We start from the raw sequence: 16,925 nt of genomic DNA, 5'->3' as shown, positions 1-16,925 counted from the left end.
ACATTCCATTTTGGTTTGGTCTATGAAATCATAAAGGAGATATTCATGGTTCAGCTTTGGGTGGTTAAATGTGTTGCCCATAGGTGTATGCAACTGACAGTAAAATAACCAACCAAGGACGTTGTGTTAAATACAAGTGTAGAACGTATAAGACCAGACAACATGAAGGTGTAACACATGGGGCAGAAACTGTACGTGTGAGCTGTGTGAGGTATCTGTGCACAGGTGGGATGGACTTCAGACATTAGGTAATGTTAGAGCAGGGCTTAGCATGTGTGCAGGTGTTTGCGTATATGGGAGGAGGGAGTGTGGGGGCTGAGTGGAGCAAGAGGCCAAACTGGGGGCATGTGTGAGGGGCAGGATTAGAACACATGGGTGGAGCAACACTATTGAGTGTGACATCAGTTTTGAGTGGCAGGTATAGCTTGTGAGAGATGGGGTTTTCTCTTGTGGGCGGAGACATGCTGCTGGGTGTCACAACTGAACAGATCAGAGAAGCAGAGGCAGTGGGGTGAGAGCCGTACCTGGTGGATCTCCTGCCAGCCGTTCTCGTCCATGCAGCCCACCTGGGCGTGGTCGTGCAGCAGCAGCTCACAGCAGTAGGGGTCCCCGCCCACCATGGAGCTGTGGTACAGCGGGCTCAGCCCCCGGCTGTCCTTGTAGTCAGGGGATGCGCCCAGGTCTAACAGCGTCTGTGCCACCACGGGAAAGAGGGGGGAAAGAAATTCAAGTATGACATCACAGTTCCAGTTCTCATGTTCACCCTGAACCAATCAGATCCAATACATGCCTCTCAAACAGGAGGGATGGAGAAAACCAACAAACAAATATTAACACTGATGAGCAGCCTTGAACAAACACAATATGCTGATGAATCAAGGGACACCATGACTGTTTATAATAGTGGGAGGAAAATGTGTCAGAAAAGTTGACATATGCAGTTAGATCAGCTACCAAGGGATTTCAGACATTCTCAGGAACTGCTGAACTACTTAAGGGGCAAGTATAGAATTTAAGAATACCCCAGAGTATTAGAAGATGGGTAGAGTTCATTAAACGATCGCTCTGGTTGTTAAAGATAAAAGGCAAGACAGAAAACCAATGGCGCCTTATTCTCAGGTTGAAAACATGACCTAAACAGCATGGATACAAACACAAAAACAGGTATGTTTAATAATTTAAGGTAGATTATTAAAGTTTAAGATACACATCACTACCCTCTCAATAATTAAGAGATTTTACATGGGGGAATGCAAGCTTAGGCATAACAAAACTGGAAGATTTAAAGTGGTATGGATCTGTACGTTTCAGCATAGGGTGCATCCATAAACACTGGTTGTGTTCAAATTTAAAATGCTACTTCATCTGCAAGTATCTGATAATGAAGCACTGGAATATATATCCTGAAGCTTACATGAAAACCTCACCTGCACATCTCAGGACGGCACAGTTTGGTGAAGACAAGATGGAAAATGGAAAATGGAAAACAAGAAAGCCCTCTCATCATAGTGGTGCACATCAATTGTTCTCCAAGAGGCAGGTTTCTTTATGCCTTTTCCCTCTTTTTACACAAATATTTTGAGATCAGCAATTGTGTGTGAAGCTCAAAAGCTGTTGCATTATGGATGTTGAATGGTGGATAGGCACATCTCTCGCTGACACAAAACAAGCAAATCATTGGTATCTCACGAGCGCTGATGAGTGGTGTCATAAGGGAACTCTACCTGACCTTCCCTGGGGAAAAGGAACCAGTGATGTCCCGCCATTCGAGCCTCCCAGTCATTATTAGCCAATGACAAAGCCCAGACTGTAATTTGTGATGTCTTAGATGTAGGGCTCAGCCTGGGCTCCACATGAGGGAATAGTACTGGCTGAACCACTTGGATGCTGACTAAAGAGATGTGCTATATCACAATGGTAAATGACAATGTAGTGTAATGTAATGGTACGATTTGCTCCATGCAGGCACGTCTGCTTATTAACTCATTGTGCATTTAGACTCTCTGAAATGGAATGGCAAACATTTGCATAATCTAGACCAGCTGGTGACCAGAATATATGGCAGAATGTGTGTGTGTGTGTGTGTGTATGTGTGTCATTCTTTAGGTTCATCACCCGAGTTAATCCAAATGGTTAACACAGCTGTGTACAGTATGAATGATGAAAATACAGCACCTCCACAGAGCTGTCTTTGTCTCAGTGTGTGGGTCTGCCATGCCATTAGGTGACTCATGGTGTACAGATTGTGTAGACATCTAAAAATGAAGCAGGACAAACACATCCTGCTCCTATAGATGAGGAGGAAAGGCAAAAAGGGGGCTGAATCATCTGCTTGCTTCTGCTGTATGTGTGTGTGTGTGTGTGTGTGGATATATGTGATTGAGAGTAGGTTTCTGTGTGTGCTATCAAAGATGGTGCATGTGTGTATATAATACCTACGATGAGGGCCACATGGTTCTTTGTGTGTGATTGCATATATACACACAGGCACTCACAATGAGGGCAGTGTGGTTATTTGTGTGAGATTGCATATATATACATAGATACTCACGATGAGGGCAGCGTGGTTTTTTGTGTGTAATTGCATATATACACACAGGTACTCACGATGAGGGCAGCGTGGTTTTTTTGTGTGTAATTGCATATATATACACAGATACGATGAGGGCAGTGTGGTTTTTTGTGTGTAATTGCATGTATATACACAGATACGATGAGGGCAGTGTGGTTTTTTGTGTGTAATTGCATATATATACACAGATACGATGAGGGCAGTGTGGTTCTTTGTGTGATTGCATATATATATATATAAATATACATATACACAGATACTCACGATGAGGGCAGTGTGGTTCTTGGTCCGCACCGCCTTGTGCAGGGCTGTTATCCCGTCCCTGGTTCTGAAGTCCAGGTGAGCGCCGCCGCTCTTCAGCACCTTGATCAGCTCGGCGCAGCCCTCCATCTGTGCAGCCATGGTCAGCGGGCACTCTGTACACACACACACACACACACACACACACACACACACACACACACACACGCACACACGCACGCACACACGCACGCACGCACGCACGCACACACGCACGCACACACGCACGCACACACGCACGCACACACACAAAGGATATACGTGAGCACCCCCAGGCTCCCATCACCGTGCACAGGCTGCAGTGACGAGCCACAGCGGACCGTCTCTGATCAATGGCCACCTCCATTGCCGTGGGGTTGGCTGGAGCCATTACGGGGAGAGGTGTGCACAAAGCAGGCCACCTCAGGGAGCATTGCTGGAGCGCACTGCAGAGCCATTACAGCTTTCAAACTGTAGTATGAGGGGCAAATCAAACTGCACGTCAATACCACCCATGGCGTTAAGTCTGAAAGAATACAAATAGCTACAGAAAGTGTAACGAAAAGGAGATGGTACGCACCCATCACAGGATGGAAATGGAATGGAAATTAAAATTGGAATTGGAACTGAAATTTGAGATTGGAATTTGGAATTGAAATTAGGAATAGAAATAGACATAGGAATGGGAATGGAAGTGGGAAATAGAGCTGAAACTGGAATAGGAAATGAAATTTAATTTGAATTTGAAATTGGAAACTGTACTTAGAAATTCCAATTCAAAATTTCAATTCTAAATTAGATTTCTATTTCTATCCAAAATTGTTATTCCCATTTCCAGTTGAAACTGGAAATTAGAAACTGAATATTGGGAATTAGGAATGGAATTGAAATTAGGAATAGGAATGGGAAGTTGAGTAGAAATTGAAATTAGAATTGAATTTGAATTTGAAATTAGGAATCAAAATTGGAACTTGGAGTTGGACTTGGAAGTGGTATTTTGCATTTGGCTTTAACTTTGAAACTGGAAGATGAATTAGAATAGAGCAGAATAGATTTGAACTGAACTGAATATAACTGAACTGAACACCTCCTCAACCAGGTATCCAAAGACAGTTCATTCGCTAAAATTAAGGAACTGCACAATGTCTGTTGCAAGAGTAGCTCCCATTTATATTGTATCAGCTTTGGTGGAGCTATGTAAAAATACAACAATGACCCTGAGAACACCACTGACAACCTATGTACTCACAATACTATATATTGCATTCATATCATGATGATTCACAGATACATCCGATGTATAATACACAATACATTTGATAATACCTTTGATTTTGTAAAGAAAAAAACTCAAATGCATCTGAAAGACTCCAGTTACCCTCACAGTCAGCACTGGTGAGAATGGCAGACAAGATATAAGAAACATAGTTCAGCCCTACACACTGTGCTCTAAATCCACTGGCTCATGTCTCAATCTCTTGTGGTTTGTCTACTGAAGGATGTGAGTCTTGCATTTTGCACAAACACTCCACACTATCTTTTCTTCATCTAAACTGGTTTCTCACAAATCCAGTTTGGCTCCTTTAAGTTGACGTTTATGTGAAATTGAGGTTGCACATGTTAATTGTTCTGTTGTTGCTGTATAAAACTGGGTCAAGTGTATTACTGAAGGCTACAGCACGACAGCTTGCGCTCAGGTTCTGAAACTGCAAAGCTTGAGAGGTCAAGAGTCCTGACCCGTTCCGGAATGCTCCTCAAAACAAATAAAATCGAACGAAATAAACCGAGCAAGAATAAATGACAATATTTTTAGAACTACTTATGTTACTGACCTTTATGGATGAAAAATATATTCATTATACAAAGCAAGGCAGGGAGCAGCACTAATCATCAGATCTCAGAACAGTTCTCTGGCTTACAATGGAGAAGATCACCCCTCTGAGTGCATCTCCTTGCTAAACCATGTCTGAATCTCCACTCCTTGCTTTGCAGCTGTTGGGGTTATTTCAACCTCTCTCTTTCCATATTAAGTTTTAGCAAGCAACATGATAAAATTAAAACACGACATCACAAAGACAGTCATCTCAAAATAGAGAGTGGAGTCTCATGGACTAGCTCATGATAAAGCATTTGCTGATCAGGAGAGATGACACTTTTTTGTAGCATTCAAAGCCAGTCCAGGCATGGCGTACCAGACTGCAATATTGCACAGTGGTTGGGCTGGATTAGTGCTGAACGAATAATCAGAAAAGCGTGTATTTGAATCCCAGGTGGTACGTTGCTGTTGCACTTGAGTTAGGTAATTGGTCTGAATCACTGGAATGATTTCATATAATGTATAAATGAAATCTGTATAAAAATATACACTATGTGGCCTGGATAAAAGGGGTCTGATGAACAAAACAACTGTCGTGCAGTGTAGCTCCAGCTCAATGAACATCTTATAGCACTTAATGTTTAAAACAAAATTAAATATTTAAAATGAGTAACACCTGTGACTATTGCAATAAACATTCTGGCCATGAAAAACAATGCATTTCAGATAACCTTTATCAACCATGGCTGAACTGAATCTAGTTGCTGGCTCTCTGAGTTCTAAGCATGTTCAAATGTACTCTTTACCCATGTAGATGTCAGCCCTTAGAGAACGGCTTTGAATTCAAGTCAATTTTATCAATATTGAAGAAGCTGCTTTCCATGCGACAATTTAACGCGCTGTATTCAGATGAGATGATGTAAAAGGTAAATCGGATGCAACGGGGTAACGTGTTCTCAGATTTGTGTCACCAGAATTGTGTTACTGTGCACTGCCTTTGAATGGAGCAATTTGATGCAAAGCTCCACCATTTCAAAGAGTCAGCATCAGAGATTATGTCATATTTGCGCTTTCCATCAATGGGCAGTCTTGGGCAGTGGATGGGGTCGCGTTGAGAGCCAACCCCCATCCCCCAAGTGGTGAAGAGCGTGCAAAACATTTCAGTGACCAGAGAGGAGATATTCTGTACGTGTGCGGTACGAGTGTGCGTCGAAGTACCGCACGCCAGTAATGGCTTTGCATAAGACCTGATTTGCATGTGAGATAACAGAATAGATTCTCTCAATTGAGTTGGCCAAATTACCTCTACTACAGCGAGAGCTTATATTTGAAAGACCAGAGGACAGGAGATACTCATCTCATGGGCTTGCTACAGAGAGAGCTCATCTGGAACGGGGGTGGGGAGCAGCATTTAACATTGGAAAGATGCTTTCTGTGGTCATATGGACCGGGTCGCCCAGCTCGGCCACGTGGGCCTTCGTCCTCATGCCAGACAGGTCAGAGTAGAGTCAGACTTCAAAGCAAGCACAGGAAACAGTTAGACCTCCTCCGCATGCTGAGAGCAGGCCGGGCCGAGCTGATTGCACAGCGGTCGACCCAGCGAAGCAATCAAGCCCTCACGCTCGTTACTCTAATTGCCATTGTTCTCTGAGCAGATGTGTAATCCATTGATACAGCTGGATGTTTACTGGAAATTATGGTTCGGCGCCTCACCCAAACAGCAGTGACGTACCAAGGATTTGAACTCATGACCTTTGGGTCATGAGCCTTGCTCTTTACCACCCTGTTTACCAAATCCTTGTGGAGGAACTGTATACGAAATTGGGCACTGCTTGAAGGTTGCAGCTACTTTGCTGGGCGTACCTTTAACAGGAGCCATCCCCACTCCCCATCAGGTTATCTGAGATACAGCTGGGCAGGGTGAGGTGGTGGAGGGCAATCAGACATGCATAAACAGCCAACATGAGCAGAGGCCTTCTCAAATGACCTTCCCACCGCAGCTCCCACCCAATCAGATTTGCACTTATTCCATTTAAGGAGCCCTCCCTGCGTAGGAAGCATATGGAACTCCTTACCTCCTGTCTCCGGATCATGAAAGTTGGGATCGAGGCCCTTCTCCAGGAACTTTATGACTTTTTCAATGTTCCTCTGTTGGACATACTCCATAAACTTCTTCAGGTTAGCCTGAGAGAGAGAGGGAGAGATGAAGAGACAGCAGTGAACGGACAGCACAACCACAATGGAGACGTATCAACAATTGACAGGAAAGCAAGGCTTCGGCAGGAGTCATGTTATTCCAAACACAAACACACCTATGTAATACAGTCCATTTGTTAAAAGCGAAACTATCAAATTATCTCAATTACACCCTGCATTCCCTTTTAAGTAATCCGAACGGAATGCAACGAACATCTTCATTACCAAAGTTTTCCCTGCTCTCTTTAAATCAATAAGTCTCTTTAAACTAGGGAAGGGACCATCAGTTCAATCAAGACAGTCATTTGACTCAGATGGTTAAGCACCTGGCTGGAGTGAAAGTCTGCAGAGACAAGGTCACCATACTAGACCGCAGTTCTGATCAATACACTGCACCATACTATAGGGATATTTAGGGAATCTCTGATATTATACACACACACACACACACACACACACACACACATTGATGAATGTTATGTTCACATTTCCACTGATCTAAGCACAGAGCCACAGCAGACTGTGTGTGTGTGGCCTTAGATATTGAGATCGATGTGTTGACATATGGGGTCTGTCACCCAGAGAGCCCTCCAGACTCGGCCGTGAGCGAGTGGAAAGGGAGCCCACTTTAAATGCTCAGGGAAATGAGAGGCCCTCTCACAGGCTAATAATGATCCACACACATACACAGAAGACCTGGTGCAACACGATCTACGTCAAACAGACACAGTTGGACCTGTACCATTCAAACCTTACGCCAGCTCACCTGTACATCTCACCTGAAGGATGCATGAGCAACCAGTACGCTCATATCAAAGCAAAGGCCTTTTTCAAGATATCACCTTTCTCTGCACTCTGTGGTTTTAAATCCAGTGAAGACAGGTGGTAATGGTGATGTGGTGATAATCATTTATTGTAAAGGCACCCGCTGAAAAAGCCTTTTCACTGTCATGGAAAACAGACACCTGCAGCAGGAGCACTGGAAGTAATAGAAGTACAAAATCGCCCTCATCGCTGGACCCAGTCTCCGCAACAGATGAGAGCGTTTCACAAAGATGTGGCTGTACACAGTCTCCAGGCCCAGAGGAGATCTCACTGCTTAATGCCTCAGTTTTACTGGGGACCAGAGCCACCACCCGACCCCAGCCCCCCCCCCCCCCCCCCCCCCCCGGTGCAGGTAGAAACCCACCTACGAACAAGCCAAGAACACACATAAACATGTGCGCATGCGCACACACACGTGCACATGCATACACACGCACTCACAAAAACACACACACATTCAAACATGCGCACACACAAGCACTTTCACATGCATCTATACCGGCATGCACACACATACACACAAATGCACGCAGACACGAGGATGGTTCGATATTGCTCCAACGGCAGCGCCAGAGGTATCACAAAATAAAGAAGCACACATGCATTATCAGCAGTATCAATATTAGCCTGCGTGTAATAAAGGCCTGGGTAAGAGCTGCAACGTGTTACATAATCCCCACAGACATCCTCGCTCCGCTCCTCTGTGGACCAGAATTCGAGTGGGCGCCCGTGTACTCTCAGGAAGGAGAGGTGCCCACACACACCAACCCAAAACTATCTTCTCCGCTTTTCACTGTGCACTGAGCACAGGACCAGCAGAGCTCACTCAGTTTATAATAAGCCTTGACATTTCCTGAAAACAGTGACAATGCACACATTTGAATTGCTTTCAAGGCAATCTACTGACACAACGCAACGCAATGGCATGTCACCCGTTAGCCTATCTGTATCCCTACTGTAGATAGCATAATGAGGTAATCTAATGACTGACATTATCTGGTAGTGATCTGTGTCTAAATGTGCGCTCTGCAGTATTGGAGCATTGGGTAGCATTAGCTAAAAGGCTGAGCATTGACAGTTAGACTGCTGCAGTGCCAGCAGCACCTGTGTTATTGACAGCTTTATACTGTTGCTACCTCTACCTCCAGTACTATCAGCAGTGTCACAGATAGAAATTGCAGCTAACCACAATAATAATGAGTGATAATGAGACTAACGTAATAATGTAGAGCAAAGTGTATGACGTGGACAAATGACCAATAATCGTATTTCTAAGGAAAAACAAGGTCTTTTTTGCACAGCATGCAGAGGTTCATGCTATCTCCTGTATGCTCCCATCTTAATAGTACAGCAGTTACATAACTCCCACGCACACTTCTACAAACACTCCTACACACACAAACACACACACACACACACACACACACACACACACAGACACACACTCCCACACACACAAGAAAGCTCTACAGATCTACAGCAACCTAACGCAATCTTGACCAGTGGAGAAAAGGACAGTGCACTCACCATGTGCACCGTTATTTCGGCACCCCCTCTTCTTTCGCCCCACAGTTTGCCCCCCTTTTCCCACCTAAAAAGAGCCCTGCGGGGGTCACCATCCAGGACGAGACCGCACGTGCGCTCACGACGGCCCCGAGCGGAGAGAGAGAGAAAGAGAGAGAGGCGCCGGCCCCGGATCACCCCCCTCGCGCCGGCCCCCCTCGGCTGAACGGCGGAAATTCACTCTGGCTCTGAGAAATCCGCGAAGCCGTCGTTATGGTGATGAGATACAAAAGGGGAGCGCTGCCTGCCTGCCCGCGCGAGTGGGATGAGCATCGAGGAAAGCGGGTGGGATCAAGAGCTGGGAGGGGATGGGGGCTGATCGCTCGCCACGATCTCCCCCCCGCTATCTGATCCGCCACAACTCCGCTGGCGCTTTTAAAAATCTCCTTCTCTCTCTCTCTCTCTCTCGCCAAGTCTGCTCCGGCATCGATCAAAACGATTCCTTTGAGATTTGTTTTCTCTGTATAGCAGAGATGCTTTTCAGCTTGTGAGTGCCACTAGTCCTTATCAGTGACAATGCTGATTTCTGTAGTCGAGGTTAGAGACACTGGTGGAGTGCGACCAAAGGTGCAGCTGGGGACTCCTTCAGGGGCATCAGGCACAAAGTGTCCTGAATTGAAAAATGGGAGAGTCCAGTCCACTGGAAAGTGCTTGTGTTTTTGCTTCAGCTGCAGTTTGTCCTCTCACCAGCCTCCATTATGGGAAGTAGTCTGTGTACAGGGCCACCCCACCCAAACACCTTCCAGTGCTGTCACCATCTGGAGCTGGCGCATCCTGCATCCGAGCAAGCCACTTCCACCATGCACACTGTAGGTGCGATCACATTACATCAAACTCCCAATTAAAGTTGTGATAGAACAAAGTTGCTGCTGCACAGAGTCAGTGAGCGTATTCAGGCTTTGAAAGGGAGAGCAGTAGCTTCTCATCATCATACAGCAACTACATGTTTCTGAATTGTACTGTCCCGTGTAATTAATTCAGTTAGAAAAGCATTTGAACACATCTCCAGATTGACTTCAGATTAGCAGAGTCTTCATCCTGAACTTTGCTCTTTGTCTTTAGTCTCTGTTTTCACACTAAGAATCACACAGAGTTTTGTAATCCCGCACCACTGCAACAAAATGAAATGTGTTCCAGCAGGAGCTGCTCTCTTTTGTTGGTGTGACTCACTCCCGAAACAACCCGCTTTCGAAAAACATCCGCGCGTCTTAGCACGCCGGTGACCCTCTTACTCCAATCAGCACGCGGTGTGTGTCCTTGTGGCGCAATGAAACGTTCCCACGGAGACGGACGCCGTTCCCCCTCTCGCTTCCTCTCCTTCGCAGGAAATGCGCTGCGCTCCCGAGGCACCTGCGGTGCCGCTCGTAAAGCCAAGCCCGCGTCCGCATCCATTACAGCAGCGGCGGTGGAGGAGCCTGAGGAGCGGTGCTCCTCAAGGGCCATCCAATTGCAGGCCGCCCTGATGGTTCTGCGAGCTGGATTTGTTGAAATGGTACAGCTCTGACACAGGCTTTAGCCACTGAGAGTGGACAGATTTCTTTGACGATGCTGCTCCCCCATCCAAGATCCAGAATTGTGTGCTAGATTGCCTCTCACTCAGCTGTGCAGGAAGGATTGAGGGGCTGGGAAAAAGGCCATGCCTGTAACTGTCTTCCTCTTGTAACAGAGGACAATTTCGATAACCTGCATCCCTGATAAAAGTCTCAAGACGAGAGGCAGACATCCTCTTCTATATAAGTATCTGATCCAGATAGTCACACTCAAATATACACACACACACACACACACACACACACACACACAAATATAAAGCATCACATGAAGCATTACTAAGATGCAAATGTTTGCTACATTTTAATTTTAAAATCTAAGCAGCAACAACCCTACGCCACTGTGCCTTCCCAACCATGTCCACATCAAGAAGCATAATCATGACCATAACAGTCCATTGGATCCCCACTGGGAACAAAGTGTCATGAATCCACCGGCAAAAATCCATGCGGACTCCATTCCAGTTCCCAAGGCTGTAATGTCAGAGGCCAGCGAATGTGTCACTGGAATGTCATCCCCTGAAGGTTAGCATCATTGCATTCAAGGACATAGATACTTTAATCATGCATTATTTGCTCAGTTGAGCTGGTTGTGACAGGGTGACCTAATGAGCAAACTGGAATCATAACTGTGAATTCAGGTCCTAGGTGGGGCACAGCTGTTATGCCTTGAGCAAAACAGACAACTGGAATTACAGTAGCAAAAATGTATAAACTGATGTGTGAGCTATACAAATTGCCTGCATAAATGAGTCTACAAAGCAAATGATGACAGGTTCACTGTTATAGAAAGGGCAATCAAGGTAAAGGTTAACAAGTGAGCTGTATAGCACATTAGTGACCTGGCTCTTATTCAACACAGAGATGGACACAGTACTCTCACCAATGGTCCACTTCCATTACACCAACATGCTCAAAGTAAAACCAGCAAAAGCCCAAACTCCAACACACTGGGAGTGCTATTTCCAACCCCAACAAAGGCAAAAGAATGAATCCCAAGAATGACAATTTTATCAGACAGGGAAATGGCACTCATTAAGAAGACTTTTTAGCCCCAACGCAAAGGACAAAATGCACTGCTTATCATCAGTGGTGGAAATACATGTGAAATTAAACCACAGCAACCGGTGATGACAGAGGAGAGGAGAGGAGAGGAGAGGAGAGGGGAGAAGAGCAGAGTGGGAAAGATTGGATCTAATGGCTTTTTTTTCTCTTATCGCTTTCCTGCTTTTCCCAGTTACATTGGAGAAGAGTCTGAAGTTTGCTATGAGTAATCTCACCTGCAGAACGCTTGCAGAGATGCGAATGCCAAATGGCCGTTGTAGGTTTAAAGATAGGGTCCAGGCCCCTTTATGCCTCTTGCAATGAGGAATGTCTGTGCCAATGAAAATAGCCGTAACTTACCTCAACGTTGTGCTGTTACATTTTGTGACCAATTATTGTCTCTTATTAAGCAATTAACAAGCCTAAAGACATTCTTAATGTTCCTCTGAATCCATCAATGCATATATTCTTCCATGTATTGTATTAGAAGCTTAATTACTTATAGATTTGCTTCAAATATATAATATCAGGCTGACGTCAGCAGACAGTCCCCTCTTGTTTATATCCCTGGTCACTAAATTCAGCCCCTAGACCCTCATTCTGTTCAGGAAGTTCTCATGGGTGGAGTGACCCCTGAAACATTAAGTACTACAGAAGGAATCTACACACACACACTCTGAGGGCATTCTGCTGACCACTGAGATGAACTACTTTACCCACAAGGCTGTGGGAGCAGCCTGCAATGAATACTCTAACCAAGAGAGAGCCGTGTGGATATCCAATTTTGCTCATTGCCACAAATACCCAGGAGAGGCAAGGTCTGAAAGCCATGTTAGCGCTGAGGTAATGAATAATGATTCCCCGATTAGCCAGGCGCTCCCGTTAGTGCTCCGTTGTCAGATCATTTCTGACGTGAATTGACGCGCCCCTCCCACGTCTGACGGCCAGTGTCAAACAGATCGAAGGGTTTGGTCTTACTGCAAAGTTTTGAGACCGGCGTGTAATGGGAAAACTCGACTCCCAACTTTGCCACCGCAAGTCTGGCTGCAAGGGCATTCCGCGCACTGTCACTGACAAAAGGAACTGTGCTACCACACCTTTCAGCCTCTGAGATCAATATCCATTCAGGAATAGTGAGCAGTAATCACAGAGACTGCAGACCCTTGTCGCTTTGATTCAACCTCTCTAGGGGCAAAGCGTTAACCCTGCTACCCATAATGTGGACAGACAAACATACGCAGATAGAAACATTCAGACACTGCAACGCCACTGCAGACGTGACATACCGTGCAGAGAGGACAAAATAAGCACTTCCCTGCTTAATCCTAACCAGTGACAGGGAATGCAGGTGTAACTGGAATATGGTGGAAACCTTTGATATCATATTGCTTTATTTCCTTAGTTGATGTCCTTACCCAGGGTGCATAGCTCACACTGTCAGTACCCATTAATAAAGAATGTGTTTTACCCTGCTGTCAGTCAATTGGACAAGATTAATATTAAACTGCATCTGACATCCTTCTTTTGGAGGATGTAGAAAATGTGTCTGCAATGGAAACGTTTGGCAAACCAGGCCTCTTTAAGTGAAAGCTCTGTCCTATTAAACGGGTCAGGACTGGCGATAATGCCACCCAATGAAGTGCGATTACCCATGAGCCCATCAAAGCCAGACAGATCCACAGGATCGGGGGGGGGGCGTTGTACTCCAAGACTGAGTTTAATTCACAACACATGTCTAGAGGAACAAAAAAAATCTAATTAGATGCTCCTGATCGATACTTATTTACAACCACTAGTCAACCCCAATGTCACTGCAAGTGGCCAGCGCCATGGCAACGGGCAAGGCTGACAGTTGGTTAAACAGATGAATTATTCAATCTGGCATACATGGGCAATACCTCTGACACAATCTATTTGGCAAGAGTGGGCAGGGGCACAGAGAGAAGTAAGTTAACCCACACATTGTAGAGCGCTTTGTAGATGCATACTTTACACTGAAATGCGCAGAGATCCTCTGAATGGATATCAAAGCCAGGCATGCTGGGAGACCAACGGGGAGAGGCTGTGCGTGGCAAATTTTACAAGCAGCTTCATTTCACTGATATATGAAAGCAGGGCAAGCATTTTACAGACTTGAAAAGCATGAAATGCTATTTTTTTCAAAGGTAGGAGAGCACATAGAGTACTCAACAAGCCCATCGGATGCCCGCTGCACCAACAAAACCAGATGAGCAACTCGCAATCAGCCCTTCTGCCATGGAAGATGGCCAGGGCCATGTGATCAAGGCCTCACAAGGCTGGCTACTGGTTAGGGGAGAGACGGGCGAGGTAGATGCACAGCTGGAGAGTTTGACACTTCCCAAATAGATCGAAGTGTTTACATTTGCCTGCAGAGCAGACGCTAATCTCAACCATTATACCAACTCCAGAGATCACGCAAAGAGCCATCTCATTGCTCCTGTTCCTTCAACTACTCTCTGGGGAGCACATTGGTTTACCTGCACAACAATCACTCATCAGCAAGCCTTCAGGGCTGGGTGCAAGATGAAGCCCTCACCTTGACAAATGGCTGCATAAATGCCACTATGTGCATTAGACACATGCGTTTTACTACAACAAATCACTACGGGTGACTCATTCTTGTAATTACCATTGCTAGTGTCTATCCATCTATAAACCTCTGTCTCTCTCCTCATCTATCTAGATAGAGAGGGAAAGATCTATCTATCTACCCAACTCATAGATACAGATTTCATTTCACTTGCTTTCCAGTCATACAGTTGACTGTACTTTGCTCAAGGATCTGACAACAGTGCCCAACCCAGGAATTGAACAGGCAACCTTCTGGCAACAAATCAAGGTCCCTCAAGATTGTGCCACAGCACTGCCCATGCCAGTTCCCTATGTTGGCACAGACATGTGATGAATGATGCAAGGCTGTCTAAGGGTTTTTGAACCAGTTTTTGAACTGTTTTTTGAACCAGTTTCTTCACGTGTTTGATCCACCGCACTGATCACCGGGATGAGGCATTTCTAGAATGCAAAGAAATATGGCCTGAAGGGACTTGCACATTTTAGTAACCATAGTGATGCCATGCACAAGTACCACATTTAGGCTTAACTGGATTCAGTGGTAGGCTGAAAAGTGAGTAGGCCTGCATTCACACGTTTCCATGAATTACCCTATGACCCTGCTGTCTGATCTGTTTTGCTGGGAAATGTGTAGTTTATTGTAAAAAAAAAAAAAAAAAAAAAAACAAACAAACCTACAAGCCTGTAACATGTATCTAGAAATGAACATGTGTGTGCCAGACGTAATTTCTCACAGCGTACAAAACAAGACGGGCAAGTCTGTTTTCTGCTCCCCAGACAGATGAGTGGCCACTGCATTTCATTCAGTCCTGATGATACCGCTAATGAGAATTAAATGGAGGACACTGCTGGTCACCTTGACCCAAGCTGTACAGGGAGCAGCATTACTGTTTCAGGATGGACATCTCAAGAGCTGGGCAGAGATAGGTTTCTACACTGGCATAAGCAAATGTCATTCAAATGTGAATATGTAAGGAAGTCCTGTCCATGGTGCCTGTGAGGAGAAATATGACCCTTCTGCTGCCTCTAACCCCTGACCAGATACAATTAAATGCAAGGTATGTGTATGTGTGTGTGTGCGCGCGATACCACCATCACCATGTCATACACTGCAGATAATTTCAATCTCAACACTCAAAGAAAACACACCAAATGCAACATGCAGAACTGACTGCCTACATCGAACACATGATGAAATTTGATTTGAAATATACCATTTGAGCAGTGTTAAACGATTGCTGACAATTTTCAGAAACACCCCATTCCAAGGAACACCAAGCGTGAAAGTGCATTCAAGGACAATTCTTTTCTAGCTCCTGTTTACGGAATGGTGGATTCAACCGGGTCCCCTGTGGTTCATTGTCCCAGATGTTCATAGTTTTCTTGCTGTGCCGGAGGGGCAACACAAATTCATCACTGAGACAAAACAAAAAGGAATCCACGCACCCTGCCCACGCTTACACCGGCGTAGTAACACAGTCCTTTTCACACCAACTCATTAGAAGTAAAGCGAGACGTGTAACTTTCTTACAGAGGATGCAGGCGCGCGTGTGATCAGTGTGTTTGGACTGATTTGATGCCGCAGTAGTGGGTTTGGGGGCATGTCAATGTGTTTGTCTAGAATTGGTCTCAGGCCTTTGAGCCATCCTCATCTCTCCCCTGAAGGGGGGGGGGGGGGGGGGGGGGGGGGGGTCGGTCTTAAAGGACTACCCACAGGAGGCAGCGATTCCCTACTGGGGACAGCTAGGTCCCTCATGAAAAACAAACAGCAGCCAAAAATCAACCAAACAAATAGGCCACATGCTCTGGAGCAAGAGGATGGGCCAAATAATCTAACTGCACCATTGAAGCACCATAATCACTGTCCTGTTCCATCGAACACATACTGTGTTGCATTCACAGACTTTACTAAGTAGAGGTACGTGAACAGACACATTTAGATGCTGAACATTTAGACATTGGAGGAATGATACCATTTCATTTACCAATAACTCTTAGCAACATTCCCATTGCTTTTCAGATGATATTAAGGATTTTCAACTAGTTGTGATATATAATTAAAGGTATTTGTTCATCATTGAACCCTGTGGCAGTTTTCACCACCATTTGAAAAATGTGCAGTAAATTGCATGGAATGTATTATTAAATGGTCATATGTTTACTACATAATTCATATAAATGCCCGCTTTATTATTTGGTTTTTATTTGCTGCAGTAGAATAATTAACAGACCAAACCCTGGATAAAATCACATAATATTCAGATTCCTGCATGGTGGAAATGAGTAGCACTTATTAGGCTGAGGAGCAGGGATGTCTGACCTTGCTGCCGAGAGCAGGACTCAAGCGTGTCCGGGCTAATTAAAAGAAGCTGCAATTAAACCAGACTGACAAGAAACCCTCAAACATCTGGATTTTCCTGTGGAGAGCCTTGGAGCATTTGAGACTGCAGAGGGTACTCTAAGGAGTAGCTCCTTTTTCCCCATTTGC

The 16,925-nt window shown here is 45.1% G+C and overlaps 1 protein-coding gene across 3 annotated transcripts in view; it reads right to left on the bottom strand.

Moving 5' to 3' along the window:
* Positions 1-16,925, bottom strand: part of LOC118770124 (SH3 and multiple ankyrin repeat domains protein 3-like) — a 289,110-nt gene that overhangs the window by 139,548 nt on the left and 132,637 nt on the right. For 2 of the 3 annotated variants that reach the window (XM_036517579.1, XM_036517580.1), the window contains exons 6-8: positions 6,743-6,851; positions 2,837-2,988; positions 525-692 (exon numbers count right to left, since the gene is read on the bottom strand). In XM_036517579.1, the coding sequence (XP_036373472.1) occupies positions 525-692; positions 2,837-2,988; positions 6,743-6,851 (429 nt within the window). Of the gene's footprint in view, positions 1-524; positions 693-2,836; positions 2,989-6,742; positions 6,852-9,215; positions 9,258-16,925 lie in introns of those variants that run through there. The other variant, XM_036517581.1, reaches the window with a different exon arrangement.

The sequence above is a fragment of the Megalops cyprinoides genome, chromosome 23 (genome assembly GCF_013368585.1).
Source record: "Megalops cyprinoides isolate fMegCyp1 chromosome 23, fMegCyp1.pri, whole genome shotgun sequence".
Lineage (NCBI taxonomy): Eukaryota > Metazoa > Chordata > Actinopteri > Elopiformes > Megalopidae > Megalops > Megalops cyprinoides.
This window is presented reverse-complemented; position numbering and strand designations above follow the sequence as displayed.